Source organism: Haliotis cracherodii, unplaced genomic scaffold (assembly GCF_022045235.1).
Source record: "Haliotis cracherodii isolate W230 unplaced genomic scaffold, xgHalCrac1.p SCAF_6, whole genome shotgun sequence".
Taxonomy (NCBI): Eukaryota; Metazoa; Mollusca; class Gastropoda; order Lepetellida; family Haliotidae; genus Haliotis; species Haliotis cracherodii.
This window is the reverse complement of record NW_027266319.1, coordinates 53990867-54013780: the sequence shown is the minus strand read 5'-3', so window position 1 is coordinate 54013780 and position 22914 is coordinate 53990867. Positions and strand designations below refer to the sequence as shown.

Below are 22914 nucleotides of genomic sequence, written 5' to 3'. Positions count from 1 at the left end.
ATATCAATCACTGGATTATGTGGTCCCAGACTCGATTATTTATAGACCGCCGTCATATAGCTAGAATATTGCTGAGTGTGGCGTTAAACAACTAACAAAACAAAAACAAAACTCAATAGACCCCAGAATCCCGCGTACCAAAAGAGGGTTGCCTCACTATTGCCACGAGCAACGCAAACCTTATTCACTCACTCGGTGACTTTGGAGTCATGGACGTGCATGGGGGCATTGTGCTTTTCGTGTATTAACAATTTAAACATTCAGAAGGGAGACAAGATCTGGTCAAACTTGCATTCCTTGCAGGTTTTGTTCAAGTATTTCACCAGATTGTTTACTTGATCAAATTTGAATGTAGCCTATATCTATCTAAAAGTTAATGAGTACCATAATTAATACAAGGCTCTAATTACTACGAGGGGGCACGGGTGGCGCCGCGATTCGCTGTGCAGAGTTGCGTCCCTTTGGCACGCCAGAAACCTATGATTGTGGGTTCGAATCCCGGTTCGACCCAATTATGTTTCTAGGTTTGTCAGCACCATACCCGTGCTCGTGGGTTTCATCGAAGTGGTAAACGTCTGAAACCTGAATCACTTCGGGCTCTCCTCCCACATTAAGCTGACACGCCGCGATATGACTGGAATAATGTTAGAAGCGGCGTTAAACCCAACTCACTCACTCACTCTAATTACTACGTCTGTGCCACAAAGAGCAACGGGAGACTACTCTCGATCCTTCAAGTGGGCATGTAACCTACAGTAAGTGAAGTGTCGTAAAATATCCAGTATTCCCACATACGCTTCGTTGCTATGGCTACCCAATATCCAGTATTCCGACATACGCTTCGTTGCTATGGCTCCCCAAGTGTGTATTAGTCTTTGGGTTCAGCTTGTAAAAAACTGGCTAGAAGCCAGCAACACAGTGGGATTGGATAAATGGCCCCTGAATATCTTCATTTGTTCATTAGTTTATTCTGTATAACAACTTCAAGGTATCTTTAGCCCAGACTCGGTTCAGCTGCCTCTCCTGCTGTGTTGCTGTCATCTTGTCGTTATTAGATCCAAGGAAGGAAGGAAAGCAGACTCGTGTGTATACCATTCATCAATATTTATTTAGATGTAATCAAGAAATAGAATGGCGTGTGTCTAAAGAAAGTATCTGAATCAGGGCCAAAAAGAAAGAACAGTCCTCTGATTAGAAGACAAATAAACTAAAACATGTCAGCCAAAGGGTATGCCAAAACATACTTGATCGAAAGAGTGTGTCCAAAAATGAGGCAAAATGATGTAGCCAAAAAGACCAAAAGTGGGAAATGGTTTATCAGACGGACAACGAGGCACATCCTCTCACACATAAAACATTTACACCAAACCACTCAGGCAAAACGCATCCTCTCACACATACACCCAATCACACATACAAAGACGGTCCTGTCATATGTAAAATACTGCCCCTCACACTTACATGCAAAACGCATCCTCTCACATGCACACCTAAGCACATGCACACCCAATAACACATGCAAAACGCATCCTCTCACATGCACACCCAATCACACATGCAAAACGCATCCTCTCACATGCACTTCTAATCACACATGCAAAACGCATTCTCTCACATGCACACCTAATCATATATGCAAAACGCATACTCTCACATGCACACCTAACCACATGCACACCCAATCACACATGTAAAACGCATCCTCTCAAATGCACACCCAATCACACATGCAAAACACATCCTCTCACATACACATCCAATCACACATGCAAAACACATCTTCTCACATGCACATCCAATCACACATGCAAAACACATCCTCTCATATGCACATCCAATCACACATGCAAAACACATCTTCTCACATGCACATCCAATTACACATGCAAAACACATCCTCTCATATGCACATCTAATCACACATGCAAAACACATCCTCTCACATACACATCCAATCACACATGCAAAACACATCTTCTCACATTCACATCCAATCACACATGCAAAACACATCCTCTCACATGTACATCCAATCACACATGCAAAACGCATCCTCTCACATGCAAAACAGATGGCATCTCAAACATATCTCTCTCTCTCTCTCTCTCTCTCTCTCTCTCTCTCTCACACACACACACACACGCACACACACACACACACACACACACTGGATGAGAAATCTACGAGAAGATTCTCCTCCAGAAGGCAGCCACTCTCCTCAGCGCCTTCCTCAGAGGATGAACCTCTCGGTCCTCCACGAAGCTGTCGTCGTCCTCATCCTCATAGACCCAGTAGTCACTGTCGTCGTCACTAGGGGCGGGGTAGTAATCGACGTATGTGATGGTGACTGGGGCCGGGAGAATCTCACCATGGTCAGGGCGGGCCCAGAATGGGGTGAAAACACTCAAGGGGTCAGGAGAGGTGGTCGGGGATGCAGCTTGCGGACGCTACATCGGGTAGTTGGGAGGGGGAGGGAGAAAGGAGGGTCATTTGGCGAGGTTTTATTGGAGGTTTTTAAAGAATAATGCAAAAGAAAGTCCACAGCCACAGATTACACATGCTATGAGACAACTTCACACGACAAACATGCAGATAGACTGTAAGAAAGAAATCTTAGTGTGTAAATGGGAGAGGGGTACCCTGAGACTGATTTTCAGCACACCATAAGTTCCTTACATAATATATAGGCCAATCAAATGTTACTAGTATGCGAAATTGGGAAACAAAACAAACATTTCGGCCGAAGATGAAGGCGTTGTAGATAAAATACATACACAGTTGGATTCCTCATCCAACGACGGCCATAAACTCGCAGCAGGAGTGACATGATACCGGATCATATCTTCCCGTGCTGAAAATAAACAAAACAACACATTTAGGCCAATGCACATAAAATGTTTTAGGTGCCGCCAAAAGGATAGTGAGACAAGCGGACTGCCGATAATATAGACCATAGGGCCAACAGAGGCTTTTTGAGACAAGTGTAGGCCACGAAAATGCGTAAGAGAAGTTTAATTTTAATCGTTGTGCAGATATACAATGGGTCTTTTAGGCTAGTTCTTCATTACAAACCGTACATTTTAAAGAGAAGTTTGCAGATAAAAATACACCAAAGCTTCATCTGATATAACATCTATAATAATTTAACAACCGCGTCCGTCTTATATAAATACCGAAAGCTCTCATTTCACTGGCAGAAAAGACTTTGAATAGATACATATTTCTGAAGGTTTACAAATTGCAAATGGCGGCCAGTGTCACGCCCACCGATGCCGCTCTCAAACTACGGTCAATTTCAGTACTAATCTACATGCTAAACACTTTAAAATACACTAACTGTCTTCTTAAATACCTTGAATATGCAGCCTAGTAAACATCTTGTCAGTAGGAGACCTTGAAACGATGATGTAGTCAACGAAAAGCAGAGTGATAGCGAGCAAGAGCGATAGTGAGTCTGTTAAAAACAGAGGGGGGCGTTGGCAACGACAACGGTAACTATGTTATCGAGACGAAGTCAAAACGAGGCGTCATCGTCCACTTCCGGCAACGTCAAACAGCAGCTCAAATATCATCAATATCAGATCTTAGTGCTCGCTCTCACACTACACCGAGTGGCGGTGGCGATCACAAGAGTAGATCGGACGAGAAACAACGGCAAAGAACGAAGGGAGATCACTCTCGATCATGTGATCTCGTGCATGTTACCCATAGTGAGTGAAGTGGTCGTAAAATATCCAGTGTACCGACAATGCGTCTAGCGGTATCAACATTGGGTGACACATGCTTTCATCATTTATCGAGTTAATCAATGTAATTGTTTTGGCATAATTATCGTAACCTCTGTTAATTAACGATTGTTACATGCTCAACAATATTAATTTATATGGAAAATGTGAAGAACATACGAAATCAACATCAAATGTCATTAGGTGTCTGACAAATGGAGTATGATCGGGACTAATCCATTTTACCACTTGGGTAACTAGGTTTGGGTAGAGGGAGAACAGTGGCTCTTGTGATTTTGAGGTACATGACAAATGGGATGAGACCGAAAAGGCAGCAGCGAATAGGGAGCTATATGCGCGTGGTCAGCTGGTAATATCAAGAGACGGGGCCCAGTTTACAGTGAATAGTAGATATTGTATTGCAGAGAACCAAACCTGTCGAAGTTTTCTAGTTCTCAGCCATTCGTCGATTTCAAAACAATGACTATGTCTCAGTTTAAAAATAAAACGTCTTCATTATTTGTCGGCTAAAAGATACCCATCTTAACAGCAGGGGAATTTCTAGCCTTGCTGCAAAGCCATACTGAAAGATAAGTTCATGGACTTGCAGTAATTCTATCCTTATAATAGGCAAGTTTGGATAAGTGGACAGCACACGCCGGTCTTTCATTGGGACAACTTGATCTTATTAATGATATAGTCTAGAAATTATGATTTAAACTAATAATTATTGCCTTAGAAACCTGTGCAAGTCTAGGGAATTGCGAAAATTAACAATTTATACCGATATAAATTCCTATGCCGAAAGAGATGATATGTGTTTTCAGTCGTTTTCCAACTCCCAAATATGTTTATATTGGCGCCAGACGATGTCACTGATTTCGAATCGTTGTCAACAGTTTTGTTTGTTAATGATTAAATAATTAAGTAACCAGTGAAGTTCTTATTGTTCACTTGGTTTTTTTATAAGACTTCAATATTATTTTTGCTGTTTTTGTTTGTTTTGTTTTTTTGTTTGGGTTTGTTGTTTTCTGGTTTTGGTTTTTTTTCTTGGTGTGTGTGTGTGTGTGGGGGGGGGGGGGGGGGTTGTTTGTTGTAGTTGGGGGGCTTTGGGTTTTTTTTGGGGGAAGGGGCCGTTTATTAGAGGTAAAAACGTAAAATATGGGGTTCACACTTTGCGTAAATCCACTATGCCGATTCATAGTCATTCGCATTTATCGGTAGCAAACAATGTTCTTCATTCGGCTTGTCCCAGAATGTCACGAGTTCGTCAAGGACGTTTCTGCAATGTGCAAGCCTTTTAATACGCAGATTAACACTGGGTTTTACGTTGAAACCTCCGTAAACCCCAATACTGAACCAAATATTGAAAATACTTATGCTTGTAAACAGAGTTGTTTTCGAGACTTTTGATCATTTTGGTCTCTACTTCTACGTATTTGAAATATATAGTATATGAATGATTTCCTTTCGTCCAGGAAAATATTTCTGGTGACAAATTAATTTTGTACTTGACAAGAAAACACATTTAAACAATATTACAAATTGGAAATCATAAACACAATGACATATACACATGTTCTGGAAATAGACATCGTCCTGATCATCAGCTTATGGAAGTTCGTATTCCCAAGACAAGAGTGTCTCCTTGCCTCTATCACACTCTTGCGTCAGTGAGACAACAGGTCTTTGACAAGGGCATCACATAATGCTGACTTTACACTGTATATAAACAAAAATCCCCTCGATATATTACGGCCGCTTCGTTCACCTTTACCAGCATACAGATGATCGTTCTGATGTATATAGAGTGATCGCCCTTTATTCAATTGGTTTCAATATATCTTTAACCTGTATCAGCGTAGTTTATTGCCAATACAATTTCAGTACACACTTAAATGAAAATCAATAAATCATCCTTTTTCACTGTTCGGTAATTTTATAGCGTTCTCCACATGGATCAATGAATATTGATATTCACCAGAGCATGCTAACAAACAGCTGTCACAGTTGCAACACAATCGTCGAAGGTTAAAAAAATGATTTATTTGTTTTCCACCATCGAACATGATGAAATGGATAATTATTTACTGATATGTATTTCCAAACAATGACCAACCCTTTACATTTGCTGTTCGATCAATATTTGCAATTAACAGCCTTTCCAGAATTCCAATTGAATATAAACATATCTCGGTAAATCACAGTCGCAAATGACAAGCCTTTTACGATGTGTGGTTTTTTCTCTCTACAGATAAGAATCAAGACACCTTGTTTTAGATCTATTATTTACTATTTCTTTTTATGTTTTAAAGCAACTGTTATTATTTAGCATTTGTGTGTGTGTGTGTGTGTGTGTGTGTGTGTGTGTGTGTGTGTGGTGTTGTTGTTGTTGTTGTTTATTTATTTGGGTTTTTGGGGGGTTGTGTTTTTGTATTGTTGTTGTTTCTTGTATTTGGAATAGGAATTGATTTAGTTTGCTTTCTTTCTGTCATTTTGTTTGTATTATTATTTTTGTAACAGTTGGGGGGGGGGGGGGGGGGGGGGGGGCGGTGAGGTAGCTTAGTGGTTAAAGCGTTTGCTTGTTACGCTGAAGATTTGTTATCAGGCTTGGATTGTGAGTCATCCTATCAACTACCTGTTTACTATTGTACTTATTTGGATCTGTGAGCAGTTTAAATGCATTTTATATTTATAAGACAAATCATGGCATTTGACACACCGTTCATTGCCCAGTAGGCATTCCGGGTCAGAATATAAGACCCTACTGCCAGTACTTCCAGACTGAAATGGGAATCGGGCGGGACGGTCCTCCAAAGGCGTGATTGTCTGTTTGTTGTTTAACGCCGCACTCGGCAATATCCTAGCTGCATGACGGCGCTCTGTAAATAATCTGTACCACACAATCTAGTGATTGGTATCATGAGTATCGATCCACGCAATTGGGAGACGATGACATGCGTCAATTAATTCTCCGAGTCTGATCACCCGATCCCGTTAGTCGCCTCTTACGACCAGCAAAGGTTGCTCGGGACCTATATTTCTTACCCGGAATCACGACGGGTGCCCACCGCTATAAAATGATTATTTACAATGTGTTTATGTAAATGTTTTCAAATACAAGGTGTGTGTTAGGCCCTGTAAGGCCCGGTTGTTTGTTTTATATTTAGGCAAATAAGCAAGACACTGTAATAAAATGTTGTTGTTGTTGTTATTGTTGTTGTTGTTATTATTATTATTATTATTATTTACAGGACGTCTTGGTACAGCTGGGAAATTGCTAAACGTGGTGTAAAACAAAACAAAACCAAACCCCAAAAGACACGGGTCAACAAAACAAACCGAGATCAACAGAAATAAACAGTTAACAGAATAGAGTGTGTGTATTCAGATGTTGCACATTGGTGTACAGTTAGTTCTGTAATTCATTTGGCGACCTGATGCCTGAAGATAAGCAAATACACATCACAGAGCAATTAACAGGAAAACCTGCAGCCATGAAACTCGCGGATCACAAACCACCGCTAATGGTCTGTCTATGTACACACGTTATTGGTAATAAATCGAATTAGCATTTGGCATATTACCGTTATTGAATATAAGAGAGAATATCAGAAACAGGGCTTGTGGTTGGGATATATGATATTTGAGGCTGGGGGGTGGTGGGTGGTGGGTGGGGGTGGGGTTAGTGAACGACACTAATGTACACTTACTGCTGTACTTTTTCTCACGATACGTATCATCAATGCAGTGTTCTAGTTTCCATATAACAAAAGTTGATTTGTATTCCTTAATTCATATTATATGTCAAATAAGCTCACATTTTCACGTTGTTTGAGACAAGGCCTATATATAAGTACAGACATCCCATGGCATTATAGGCGTTAAAGGATAACTCTAAAATGTCAACAGTTTGATGGTAATTGGGTGGTTAGACATTACATTAAAGTTAAAACGATATGTGTCGATGAAGGTGAAGCGCGTCGTTTATGTTATACTGTGTATCGTCCAGTTTGATACTGTGTCGATGTCGATGCATAGTGTATAGCCAACCCGTGAAGATCCGGGGTAGAATAAGTCTTCAGCAACCCATGCTTGCCGTAAAAGGCGACTAACGGGATCGGCTGGTCAGGCTCGCTGACTTAGTTGATGCATGTCATCGACCCAGATTGCGTTGATCGATGTTCATGATGTAAATCGCTAGATTGTCTGGTCCAGACTCGATTATTTACAGACCGCCGTCATATAGCTGGAATATTGGAATAATAACGCTACTATATTTTTGTGGAACGGACGCCTGAATTCTAAAGGTGGGCCGTTGTATGGTATTAAATTCATAAGTTTCAACTTTTGACGTGTTTGAAGTATTGTTGTGTTAAACTCAATTGGATTATGCTGTGGATCGTGTAGGTGTCAGCCTATTCACACTCAACAGTATAATTCTAAAAACGTTATAAATGGCAAGTAATAAATAAAATACTAAACTCGCTCCCGTGTAAAACCAATTTTATGAAACGAGTGAATATTTGTGGTATGTGACGAGCGAAAGTTCTAAATTGGTATTACACGGGAGCTCGTTTAGTATTCTATATTTCCGACATACGCTTCGTTGCTATGGCTTCCCACGTGTGTATTAAGACTTTGGGTTCAGCTTGTAAAACACTGGCTAGAAGCCAGCAACACAGTGGGATTGGATAAATGGCCCCTGAATATCTTCATTTGTTCATTAGTTTATTCTGTATAACAACTTCAAGATATCTTTAGCCCAGACTCGGTTCAGCTGCCTCTCCTGCTGTGTTGCTGTCATCTTGTCGTTATTAGATCCAAGGAAGGAAGGAAAACAGACTCGTGTGTATACCATTCATTAATATTTATTTGAATGTAATCAAGAAATAGAATGGCGTGTGTCTAAAGAAAGTATCTGAATCAGGGCCAAAAAGAAAGAACAGTCCTCTGATTAGAAGACAAATAAACTAAAACATGTCAGCCAAAAGGTATGCCAAAACATACTTGATCGAAAGAGTGTGTCCAAAAATGAGGCAAAATGATGTAGCCAAAAAGACCAAAAGTGGGAAATGGTTTATCAGACGGACAACGAGGTACATCCTCTCACACATAAAATATTTACACCAAACCACACAGGCAAAACGCATCCTCTCACACATACACCCAATCACACATACAAAGACGGTCCTGTCATATGTAAAATACTGCCCCTCACACTAACATGCTAAACGCATCCTCTCACATGCACACCTAACAACATGCACACCCAATCACACATGCAAAACGCATCCTCTCACATGCACACCTAATAACACATGCAAAACGCATCCTCTCACATGCACTTCCAATCACACATGCAAAACGCATTCTCTCACATGCACTTCCAATCACACATGCAAAACGCATCCTCTCACATGCACACCTAATCACTCATGCAAAAGGCATCCTCTCACATGCACACCCAATCACACATGCAAAACACATCTTCTCACATGCACATCCAATCACACATGCAAAACACATCCTCTCACATACACATCCAATCACACATGCAAAACACATCTTTTCACATGCACATCCAATTACACATGCAAAACGCATCCTCTCAAATGCACATCCAATCACACATGCAAAACACATCTTCTCACATACACATCCAATCACACATGCAAAACGCATCCTCTCATTTGCAAAACAGATTCTCTCTCTCTCTGTCTCTCTCTCACACACACACACACACACACACTGGATGAGAAATCTACGAGAAGATTCTCCTCCAGAAGGCAGCCACTCTCCTCAGCGCCTTCCTCAGAGGATGAACCTCTCGGTCCTCCACGAAGCTGTCGTCGTCCTCGTCCTCGTAGACCCAGTAGTCACTGTCGTCGTCACTAGGGGCGGGGTAGTAATCCACGTATGTGATGGTGACTGGGGCCGGGAGAGTCTCACCATGGTCAGGGCGGGCCCAGAATGGGGTGAAAACACTCAAGGGGTCAGGAGAGGTGGTCGGGGATGCAGCCTGCGGACGCTAAATCGGGTAGTTGGGAGGGGGGAGGGAGAAAGGAGGGTCATTCGGCGAGGTTTTATTGGAGGTTTTTAAAGAATAATGCAAAAGAAAGTCCATAGCCACAGATTACACATGCTATGAGACAGCTTCACACGACAAACATGCTGATAGACTGTTAGAAAGAAATCTTAGTGTGTAAATGGGAGAGGGGTACCCTGAGACTGATTTTCAGCACACCATAAGTTCCTTACATAATATATAGGCCAATCAAATGTTACTAGTATGCGAAATTGGGAAACAAAGCAAGCATTTCAGCCGAAGATGAAGGCGTTGTAGATAAAATACATACACAGTTGGATTCCTCATCCAACGACGGCCATAAACTCGCAGCAGGAGTGACATGATACCGGATCATATCTTCCCGTGCTGAAAATAAACAAAGCAACACATCTAGGCCAATGCACATAAAATGTTTTAGGTGCCGCCAAAAACATAGTGAGACAAGCGGACTGCCGATAATATAGACCACAGGGCCAACAGAGGCTTTTTGAGACAAGTATAGGCCACGAAAATGCGTAAGAGAAGTTTAAATTTAATCGTTGTGCAGATATACAATGTGTCTTTTAGGCTAGTTTTTCATTACAAACCGTACATTTTAAAGAGAAGTTTGCAGATAAAAATACACCAAAGCTTCATCTGATATAACATCTATAATAATTTAACAACCGCGTCCGTCTTATATAAATACCGAAAGCTCTCATTTCACTGGCAGAAAAGACTTTGAATAGATACATATTTCTGAAGGTTTACAAATTGCAAATGGCGGCCAGTGTCACGCCCACCGATGCCGCTCTCAAACTACGGTCAATTTCAGTACTAATCTACATGCTAAACACTTTAAAATACAATAACTGTCTTCTCAAATACCTTGAATATGCAGCCTAGTAAACATCTTGTTAGTAGAAGTCCTCGAAACCATGTTGTAGTCAACGAAAAGCAGAGCGATAGCAAGCAAGAGCCATAGTGAATCTGTTAAAAACAGAGGGGGTCGTTGGCAACGACAACGGTAACTATGTTATCGAGACGAAGTCAAAACGAGGCGTCATCGTCCACTTCCGGCAACGTTAAACAGCAGCTCAAATATCATCAATATCAGATCTTAGTGCTCGCTCACACACTACACCGAGTAGCGGTGGCGATCACAAGGGTAGATCGGACGAGAAACAACGGCAAAGAACGAAGGGAGATCACTCTCGATCATGTGATCTCGTGCATGTTACCCATAGTGAGTGAAGTGGTCGTAAAATATCCAGTGTACCGACAACGCGTGTAGCGGTATCAAGACTGGGTGATTCTACCAAAAGTTGCAATAATGACACATGCTTTCATCATAAATCGAGTTAATCAATGTATTTGTTTGGGCATTATTATCGTAACCTCAGTTAATTAACGATTATAACATGCTCTGCAGCGAAGCTTGCACGATATTTATATATACACGAAATCAACATCAAATGTCATTAGGTGTCTGACAAATGGGGTATGATCGGGACTAATCCATTTTACCACTTGGGTAACAAGGTTTGGGTAGTGGGAGAACAGCGGCTCTTGTGATTTTGAGGTACATGACAAATGGGATGAGACCGAAAAGGCAGCAGCGAATAGGGAGCTATATGCGCGTGGTCAGCTGGTAATATCAAGAGACGGGGCCCAGTTTACAGTGAATAGTAGATATTGTATTGCAGAGGACCAAACCTGTCGAAATTTTCTAGTTCTCAGCCATTCGTCGATTTCAAAACAACGACTATGTCTCAGTTTAAAAATAAATCGTCTTCATTTTTTGTCAGCTAAAAGATAACCCATCTTAACAGAAGGGGAATTGCTAGCCTTGCTACAAAGCCGTACTGAAAGATAAGTTCATGGACGTGTAGTAATTCTATTATTATAATAGGCAAGTTTGGATAAGTGGACCGGAGCACACGCCGGTCTTTCTTTGGGACAACTTGATCTTATTAATGATATAGAAATCATGATTTAAACTAATAATTATTGCCTTAGAAACCTGTGCAAGTCTAGGGAATTGCGAAAATTAACAATACATACCGATATAAATTCCTATGCCGACAGAGATGATGTGTTTTCAGTCGTTTCCAACTGCCCAATATGTTGATGTCACTGATTTCGAATCGTTGTCAACAGTTTTGTGTGTTAATGATTAAATAATTAAGTAACCCGTGAAGTTCTTATTGTTCACTTTTTATTTTTAAGATTTCAATATTATTTTTGCTGTTTTTTGTTTGTTTGTTTTTGTTTGTTTGGGTTTGTTGTTTTTTTATTTTGGGGTTGTTGTTGTTGTTGTTGTTGTTTGGGGTGTGTGTTTGTTTGTTTGTTGTTGTTGGGGGTTTTTTTTGGTGTGTTTTGTTTGTTTGTTTGTTTCTGTTTTTTTTTTGTTGTTATTTGTTTTTTGTTTTGTTTTGTTTTGTTGTTGTTGGTTGTTTTTTTTTGGGGGGGGGGGGGCGTTTAATAGAGGTAAAAACGTAATTATGGGGTGCACACTTTGCGTAAATCCACTATGCCGATTCATAGTCATTCGTCCCAATTCTCATCTATTGGTAGCAAACAATGTTCTTCATTCAGTTTGTCCCAGAATGTCACGAGTTGGTCACGGACGTTTACGCAATGTGCACGCCTTTTAATACGCAGATTAACACAGGGTTTTACGTTGAGACCTCCAAAAAGCCCCTCGATATATTACGGCCGCTTCGTTCACCTTTACCAGCATACAGATGATCATTCTGATGTATATAGAGTGATCGCCCTTTATTCAATTGGTTTCAATATATCTTTAACCTGTATCAGCGTATTTTATTGCCAATACAATTTCAGTACACACTTATATGAAAATCAATAAATCATCCTTTTTCACTGTTCGGTAATTTTATAGCGTTCTCCACATGGATCAATGAATATTGATATTCACCAGAGCATGCTAACAAACAGCTGTCACAGTTGCAACACAATCGTCGAAGGTAAAAAAAATGATTTATTTGTTTTCCACCATCGAACATGATGAAATGGATAATTATTTACTGATATGTATTCTCAAACAATGACCAACCCTTTACATTTGCTGTTCGATCAATATTTGCAATTAACAGCCTTTCCAGAATTCCAATTGAATATTAACATATCTCGGTAAATCACACTCGCAAATGACAAGCCTTTTACAATGTGTGTTTTTTCTCTCTACAGTTAAGAATCAAGACCGATCTTGTTTTAGATCTATAATTTATTTTCTATTAGTTCTTTTTATGTTTTTAAAGCAACTGTTATTATTTAGCATTTTGTGTTTGTGTGTGTTGTTGTTTATTTATTTGTTTTTGGGGGGTTGTGTTTTTGTATTGTTGTTGTTTCTTGTATTTGGAATAGGAATTGAATTAGTTTGCTTTCTTTCTGTCATTTTGTTTGTATTATTATTTCCATAACAGCTCCGGGGGCGGTGAGGTAGCCTAGTGGTTAAAGCGTTTGCTTGTTACGCCGAAGACCCGGGTTCGATTCACCACATGGGAAAAATGTGAGGACCAGATTGTGTTATCTGGCTTGGACTGTGAGTCATCCTATCAACCACCTGTTTACTATTGTAATTATTTGGATCTGTGAGCAGTTTAAATGCGTTTTATATTTATAAGACAAATCATGGCATTTGACACACCGTTCATTGCCCAGTAGGCATTCCGGGTCAGAATATAAGACCCCACTGCCAGTACTTCCAGGCTGAAATAGGAATCGGGCGGGACGGTCCTCCAAAGGCGTGATTGTCTGTTTGTTGTTTAACGCCGCACTCGGCAATATCCGAGCTGCATGACGGCGCTCTGTAAATAATCTGTACCACACAATCTAGTGATTGGTATCATGAGTATCGATCCACGCAATAGGGAGACGATGACATGCGTCAATTAATTCTCCGAGCCTGATCACCCGTTCCCGTTAGTCGCCTCTTACGACCAGCAAAGGTTGCTCGGGACCTATATTTCTTACCCGGAATCACGACGGGTGCCCACCGTTTTAAAACGATCATTTACAATGTGTTTATGTAAATGTTTTCAAATACAAAGTGTCTGTTAGGCCCTGTAAGGCCCGGTTATTTGTTTTATATTTAGGTACATACGCAAGACACTGTAATAAAATGTGGTTGTTGTTGTTGTTATTATTATTGTTGTTGTTGTTGTTGTTATTATTTACAGGACGTCTTGGTACAGCTGGGAAATTGCTAAACGTGGTGTAAAACAAAACAAAACAAAACAAAACAAAACAAAACCAAACCCCAAAAGACACGGGTCAACAAAACAAACCGAGATCATCAGAAATAAACAGTTAACAGAATAGAGTGTGTGTATTCAGATGTTGCACATTGTTGTACAGTTAGTTCTGTAATTCATTTGGCGACCTGATGTCTGAAGATAAGCAATACACATCACAGAGCAATTAACAGGAAAACCTGCAGCCATGAGACTCGCGGATCACAAACCACCGCTAATGGTCTGTCTATGTACACACACGTTATTAGTAATAAATCGAATTTGCATTTGGCATATTACCGGGAGAGGGGGGGGGGGGGGGGGGGGGGGGGGGGCGGGTGTTAGTGAATGACACTAATGTACACTTACTGCTGTACTTTTTCTCACGATACGTATCATCAATACAGTGTTCTAGTTTCCATATAACAAAAGTTGATTTGTATTCCTTAATTCATATTATATGTCAAATAAGCTCACATTTTCATGTTGTTTGAGACAAGGCCTATATAAGTACAGACATCCCATGGCATTATAGGCGTTTAAGGATAACTCTAAAATGTCAACAGTTTGAGGGTAATTGGGTGGTTAGACATTACAATAAAGTTAAAACGATATGTGTCGATGAAGGTGAAGCGCGTCGTTTATGTTATACTGTGTATCGTCCAGTTTCATACTGTGTCGATGTCGATGCATAGTGTATAGCCAACCCGTGAAGATCCGGGGTAGAATAGGTCTTCAGCAACCCATGCTTGCCGTAAAATGCGACTATGCTTGTCGTAAAAGGTGACTAACGGGATCGGGTGGTCAGGCTCGCTGACTTGGTTGATGCATGTCATCGACCCATATTGCGTGGATCGATGTTCATGATGTAAATCGCTAGATTGTCTGGTCCAGACTCGATTATTTACAGACCGCCGTCATATAGCTGGAATATTGCTAAGTGCGACGTTACAGAGCAAACAAACAAATAATTTCAAACATTGGTAGTTGTTTCCCTTTCGCACGGTCGTTTTTATGTCCACATTTGAACGTCTTGGTATATAGGTGTTAGCCCATAGAGTTACGTGGGATATGATTTCAACAAACCAAACCAAACCAGCATAGTGTATAGCCACTGGCACGAAATGTATGAATTTCAACGTCTCAATTCTATACACACGATGTATATAGCCTGTACCCATTGTCCCTACTTCAACTAGACAAGACTTTATTATCTTTTGTTTAACGCCGCAATAGTCCATCTCTATGACGGCGGTCTGTTGAAAACATATCCCTCGTAACTCTATGGGCTAACGCCTATATACCAAGACGTTCAAATGTGGACATAAAAACGACCGTGCGAAAGGAAAACATCTACCAATGTTTGAAATTATTTGTTTGTTTGCTTTTAACGCCGCATTCAGCAATATTCCAGTTATATGACGGCGGGCTGTAAATAATCGAGTCTGGTCCAGACAATCCAGTGATTGACACCATGAGCATCGATCTACACAACTGGGATACGATGACAGGCATCAACCAAGTCAGCGAGCCTGACCATCCGATCCTGTCAGTCGCCTCTAACAACAAGCATAGTCGCCTCTTATGACAAGTATGTTGCTGAAGACCTATTCTACTCCGGATCTTCACAGGTGTGTTTGAAATTAAACAAACAAGAAACGGTTATTCCATGGTGATCAATTTGGTACGGGTATCATAGTTGTGTTTTGCAGTGTTTCGGCGACTATTTTCAGCCTAGTTACGTTTTGATAACTTTTGAAAGTTTTTGGTCAATTGCAATTTTCAAGTGCACTTTATAACCATTGTATTTGAATAAACATATAGAAAGGAAGGGTGGTAAAAACATAGAATTACATTGTTTTAATCAAAACGTCTGATTCTTGTCGTATAAACATCATAAATGGTATATAATTTTGCATAAAGACCTATTTGACTGACACTTTGACTCTGAAAATATATAATACTGATAGAAACAAATAATTTCACTTAAATTGGAAAATAGCGCAAGTGAGATGGAAGAATCGCGACGTGAACCTGAGGGAAATCTAGACTTGCTTCATTTAGAGCTCTTGGATTACAGTAAGGCTGGGCGGAAGGGAAAATATCATGGTTCAGGGACTGTGAGACAGACTAAAAGACTGATGTGTGAATATATTGTAGATAATAATTCATCGTGTTGATATTTTAGCCTTTTTGTTCTCCACATAAACAATTCATGTCGAGAGTACGCGTTGTCACTTTAGACCGCATCATGTATAATTGTTGGAAATGATACACCTGATATTACTGTGACGATATCACCAGCTGCTCAGCCCCACTGGTATCATATGTCTATACACATCTTCATTTATGTATATCTTTTGGCGATATTGTATCGTTAGTCCACATGAACAATTGTTAAGTTTCACATCAGATTCGTCTCAAACCTCCGACGAATTGAGTGTTTTGTATAATTTATTATCCTATATCTGCATCCGAGTTCGTAATGTGATCCTTACATTCTATCATTATCATTGTTCACAAGCATGTGTTGTAGCAAATTTGTAAGTTACATTTCGCCAATGTATGTTAAAGAGCGGTATAAAGGGGAGAGGGGCATTAAACCAGTTACGATGTTTTAATTATCAAAAACATGTGTACCGGGACATTTTTGGGACCTAGGCCCAGTGGCTAGAATTCAGCAATGCATCTTTGTGAACCTTGGCCAAAATGGGTACTTAAAAGAACACAATGTTCCACAGAACAGACCCGTCTCAGATCTTGAACTATAGACCATACGCGGATCCAGATGGGGAGGGGATGGGGTAGGTGGGAGGGGATGGGGGGAGGTGTTGTAGAGGTGCGCACACACTTTTTTCTTCTTTCTTTTTTTCTTTCTGTCAGTCAGTTAGTCTTATTTCTTTTTTCTCTCGTTTATCTGTATCTTGCTATCATTATGGCGATGCCACATTTAGTGGCTTTTATATATTATCAGGGTAACATTTGGCAATATATTTTATTGTATTTTAATATTTTGATGCAATTTGTGTCTCATAGGCCGGGTATTGTACACCACATGCCTACCTTCTGTAATATTTAGTGTACAACACGTGATACTCTTCTTCTTTATTCATACTTATATCTTGACATATAAAAATCGTATAATTACATGTGTTAAATAAGTATAGCAATTATTTGACTGAAGTTTGGCTAACAAACGCAAATGTTCTTTGTTGTTCTAAGTGCACAGCCACTCCCCATCACTCATTTTCTTATCAAAGAGCTGTGCCAGTGTATACTGAGAGGACCTAACACTCGATAGGGATGTGGTCCTGTGGGTAACGCATAGTTGTCTTCATTTTCTTTCTTAAAACAACAATAAATAAGATATAGAATGAGTTTTTCGAAGCTCGACGAAAGATCACACCGTTCATTCAATCGGGAAAGATAATCTGTAATTGGTTATTCTTCTTATCATCATCATCATCATCATCATCATCATCATCAACGTCATCATCACCCGTGGTGATGCGAGTAAGAAGCTAGCTCTATTCCACAAATTATGTGTTATTCTTTTAGAGGAGAGATGTGTATTGCGTAATATAAGGTTTCATGGACAATATGTTTGTCTAGGGGTCGGGTGGTCAGGCTCGCTGACTTGGTTGATGCATATCATCGTATCCCCATTGCGTAGATCATTGCTCATGATATCAATCACTGGATTGTCTGTTCCAGACTCAATTATTTACAGACTGCCGTCATATATATAGCTGGACTGTCGCTGTGTTCGGGGCGTTAAACAACAAACGAACAGTATCGTTATTGTTTGCAATATTGTTGTTGTTGTGTCATCCTGGACAAATCACTGAACATTATCTATATAAACAAAACTACAAAACATCCGCACAAACGAGTTTCCTGATAAACAAGGCAAATATTGAATACAATGAAAGGCGTTTGTTCTTATCTGTATCGCGTGTAATCGCGTTTTCAGCAAAGCGGTAGCGAGAACTAAGATCTGATTTTAATGAGATTGCTTTTTCAGCAACAAAAAGGTTTTCGTTGAATGAGGTTCCACATATACTGCTTATATTATTTTCAACGTAAGTTTATTCATCTAATAAGGATATAGGTGAACGGTCACAAATAAACAGCCGCTGCATGTGTTCTATGAAGCGTGACGCGTGGTTTACATGCCGTGTTGATTGGCCGCGGTACTTATCGCACAGATATCAACATGGTGCTTAATTAGGATATTCTGGCATTTATATGGCAAAATCTACAACATGCACCTGCTCCTCTCAATCTCGATGTAGAGAGCGTGGCTTTAACGTGGATGTGCCGTGGAGGGTTTTGATCAGCTGAAAATCCGAGAAAAAAAGATAATGCTACGGGCTTGTGTGTTTTTGTGGGTGTTAGATAGGATTGCGGTTTGAAGTGTTTATATTTAGAGAAGAGCTCACAGCGTTTACTCATGGTCGTATGAATTATCATGGATGTTTAATTACATATTTTATGGTGAAAAAACCGTATTGGATTATAGTTTTTTGGGGGGTTGGGTTGTTTAACGCCGTACAGCACTATTCCAGCTCCAAATGTATATGACGGCGGTCTGTAAATAATCGAGTCTGGACCAGACAATCCAGTGATTAATATCATGAGTATCGATCCACGCAATTGGGATCGATGACATGCATCAACCAAGTCAGCGAGCCTGACCATGCACCCGATCCCGTTAGTCGCTTTTTACGACAAGCATGGTCGCCATTTACGGCAAGCATTATAGTTATTAATGGTATTAAGTTGACATCATATTTCTTTCACTTGTACAATTCAGTCCAGAATTCAAAACAATAAAACTTGTTATTTTGTGTGTGTTTATGATGGTGATCTGTATGTAATCAGAGACCATATAATATTATTATATGGTCTCTGATGTAATCGAGTCTGAACCAGTGTTTGACATCATGAGCATCGGTCCACGCATTTGGAATACGATGACATGCATCAACCAAGTCAGCGAGCCTGACCACCCGATCCCGTCAGTCGCCTCATACGGCAAGCATAGTTGCCTGTTACCACAAGCATGAGTTGGTGAAGACCTATTCTAACCTGTCTTCACAGGGCAATAACACATGTAAAGTACTTGTTGGCCTATATTAGTTAAATTGTATACATGAACTTGTACATTAAATACTTATTTGTTACATTATCTAAAAATCTTCTACTTAAATGCAATGTGTATCTGTCTGTCTGAGAGAGAGAGAGAGAGAGAGAGAGAGAGAGAGAGAGAGAGAAAATGTGTTTAATATTTGTACGCAACTGCGGAATAGACTATTCGGTAGCTCCGTGCTTGATTCAGTCTTCTTGTTTATGCAGCCTAAAGTAACACATCTTGAAAAAAGAGGCTTTCCGATTAAAACATGTACATTTCACAAACATTAGCGTCACTTTATGAATGCCTGCAGTTCATTCCATTGTTTCGAATTTAATGCATCAATATTGGTCACGTGACCAATGATGGACGAGAGATCTTGTGGCAGAACAATAATGTGATACCATTTACGGGCTCCGTGCTTTCCCTGCCATGTGTTTTTGGCGTCGTGCAATAACTGTGGCGGTCATTGAAGTCATTTAAGTAACCATGAAGAAGAAATGTGGTGATTTTCACTGGTGATCAAAAAAGATCCATTTCTTTGACAAGCTTATTGTTCCAAGATGGCGTCTCGAAACGTCAACCCGATTTCTGGGCTTGATCCTTCAGACAAACTTCAGTCTAATACGTTAAAGGTAGGATATAGAAAGTCTTTCTGCTGTTTTGTTTTATGAATAGACACACACGCTTGCCACTTCAACAATTTTACGTAGTTCCTATACCGTATTGGTTGGAAGTGGAATCGTTGCAGGTGCTGGACCCGAGAGTGAGACGTGAGGTTGGAAGTTCGTCGTTTGACAAAAAAAAATAAAACGCGGATTTACATTTGAGACAGTGACTGGCAATGTTCTAAATGACATTAAAGATGCTCTTTATATTGTAATATGTGAAGTATTATAATCTTCAGTTGATGTTAGACGCCCCTCCTCATCTGTAGATTGAACGTGGTGAAGCATGCATTGTTAAAATTTGTGTGAAGTTGAACTTTCATCATCATCGACAGAAATCAAATGCAGAGCTGTGATGTAAACATATTTGGAAATGGAGAAAAAATCTGTGATATTTTAACTTTTCAAAGTAGATTTCATGTTGTGATCGTTTAGATGATGATAACTGGAGTGATCACTTTCAGGGAATAACAAATGAAATATATCCACAGGAATTGGAAGTTATAAGGGTCCAAATGTTCAGCACACAAGATATTTGAACAGTAGACCCACCCTACTTGCAAAATTGTACCTATAACAACAGCATTAAAAATTGGCACTAGTTCTGTAGTCCTTGCCAAACTACCCAATAGTTAAGGTATCCTGTGGACAAGTAGAAATTTGCCAGTCCCATTACAAGGGATTTTGCTTTTGTTATCATTATAAGGACTAGTTGACTGAACATGGTAGTTTCTTTTGCTGTATAAATACTGTTCACTTTCCTCTGACTTCCACTGGTCACAAATACACAGCTAAGATTCCATCCTCCATTTTAGTAGACACAAATATCAATACAACATTGTCAAAGTCATGATTTAAGAAATTTCTGGTTGAACGTTCTTCTAGATAAGTACCAATATTTAACAATATCTCTGGACATTTTCGATGACAATCTGTCGGTGGCCTAGAAAATGAACTGATATGAAACACTGCATTCCGCCAAAGCAATTTTGCACCAGCCTTGATGAACTCAACAGAGTGCAAATTATGTAGTATAAAGGATTTTGTTTTATTTCCCCTTGTTCCCAAACCATTTACTTTTAAATATAGCCAGAAAAAGAATCCATGATATACTTTGATTTGACAATGCTTGTGAAAGCTGGTGCAAAATCAACTGGAGTCGAATGTTATGAAGGCACAAATCATTGCGATGTATTGCCAACTACTGATGTTGGATGGAAAAAAGTAGAGCAGTATATAGCGATGATTTCAGAGCCTGTATTTAACATAGGAGATGGAAATGTATTGCAATACATATAACAAAACAGACCTAATCATGCTAATTATTGCAATATATTGCACTACAAAATTCCAGGAAATACACAGTCCTCAATGACAACACAGAATTGGAAAAACAAAATGTATTAAATGGAATATTTGGAAACATCTATGCATTCACAAGAGTCTGCTGTGTGTCGTTTCACTATTTTCTTTCATTGCAATCTTTGCTGTAAATTTGTATGATGGCTGTTCCATGAATTTATTATTTGTTTGGCTCTAAGGTTACAAGAGTCTGTGATGTTAGCCATTGTTCAAATGAACAAGTCCAGTAATACCCTGTTCGGTCTTGCAAACTCAGCTAAAAATAGTCCATTTATATGATAAAACGTAACTCTACAGCCAAGTTTAAGTAGAAAATACATTTTGTTACAGACTGTTACTCATTTGCTGTAGTGTTTATGAAACTATGAAAAATTATGATTGTCACATTCTGACGTATTCATAGTAATATAGTATGTAATTGTTTGTTGTTTTCATAGTAAAATAGTTTGTAAATGTTTGTTGTAAACGCCTCACTCAGCAATATTACAGCTATACTAGGGCTGTCTGTAAATAATTGAGTCTGGGCCAGACAATCCATTGATTGACATCAACCAAGTCAGCAAGCCTGACCACCCAAAACCGTTAGTTGCCTCTTACAACATGCATAGTCACTTTTTACTGCAGGTATAGGTTGGTGAGGACCTATTCTAACTCGGATCTTCATGGGTTACCATAAAATATTGATAAAAAGAGACTGAATCCACAGTTTGAAATAGTTCATGAGTGATGTAACAAAACATTAGTCGATGTGAAACAGGAAATAATTCTTGTGAATGTCAGTAATGAGTGCAGTACAGTGGAGTAAATTGTTCTATTTACATGATTTAGACAGTTGTATCTTGCACCAATGTTTTGAATATTTTTATTTAAAGAAAAAGGTTAACTGGACACAAAACGCTTTCAGGAAGACGAACAGATTCATGCTTTATCAAACCAAGATGTCCCTAGTTTTGCTCATGGGGTTCACCAAAGTTGTAAACTTCTGAGACTTGCTTTACTTTGAAATTTCATCCAAAGCATTGCTAACACAATTGTAGTGAGTAAAATACTATTTAAAGCAGTTTTAAACTTAATACCTTACATTTAACAAAGACAGGAACTCTCTCAGAACTCTCCGTTATATTAGGGGGGGTCGGGTAGCCTAGTGGTTAAAACGGGTTATCACGCTGAAGACCTTGTTTGATTCCCGACATGGGTAGAATGTGTGAAGCCCATTTCTGGTTTCCCCCAACCCGATATTGCTGGAATGTTGCTAAAAGCGGCATAAAACCATACTCACTCACTCATTCCTTTGTATTAACAACATTTTGACACATTATTTTATGGCCTTATGATATACAACAACGGCCCATATTTACCATAACTTGCATAACATGCCATAACTGTTATCAATTTGCACATGCTCAACATGATGAATGTCTTGATATGTATAATCAATTATGTTTCTATTAGCGATGTCTTTTTTCTGCTTCCTGAAGTAGACCACAACCCTGGTTTGCGTAGTTTGTCAAAATATGATTTTGAAAGCCTATTCCATCAACATCGATTAGCCTTGGTTAACATCATTTGAAACTTGACCTACTATCATGATTCTAACCAGATCTATGTCATGTGACATTTGCCAGTCATGCATTTCGACTCGGTAAATTATCCCAGAATACGTCATGACAATTAACAATAACTAGAACTTTTTTATATTAAATGATGAAGGCACTAG

General features: G+C 39.5%; 1 protein-coding gene across 3 annotated transcripts in view; it reads left to right on the top strand.

Moving 5' to 3' along the window:
• The first annotated feature begins 19527 nt into the window (after nucleotides 1–19527).
• LOC139444651 (cortactin-binding protein 2-like) overlaps nucleotides 19528–22914 on the top strand; it is a 75446-nt gene continuing 72059 nt past the window's right edge. For all 3 annotated transcript variants that reach the window (XR_011651845.1, XM_071225574.1, XM_071225573.1), the window contains exon 1: nucleotides 19528–19802. Coding sequence is in view for 2 of the 3 variants with exons in the window: in XM_071225574.1 (XP_071081675.1) it covers nucleotides 19731–19802 (72 nt within the window). In the remaining variant the exon portion in view is untranslated. The remainder of the gene's footprint in view (nucleotides 19803–22914) is intronic.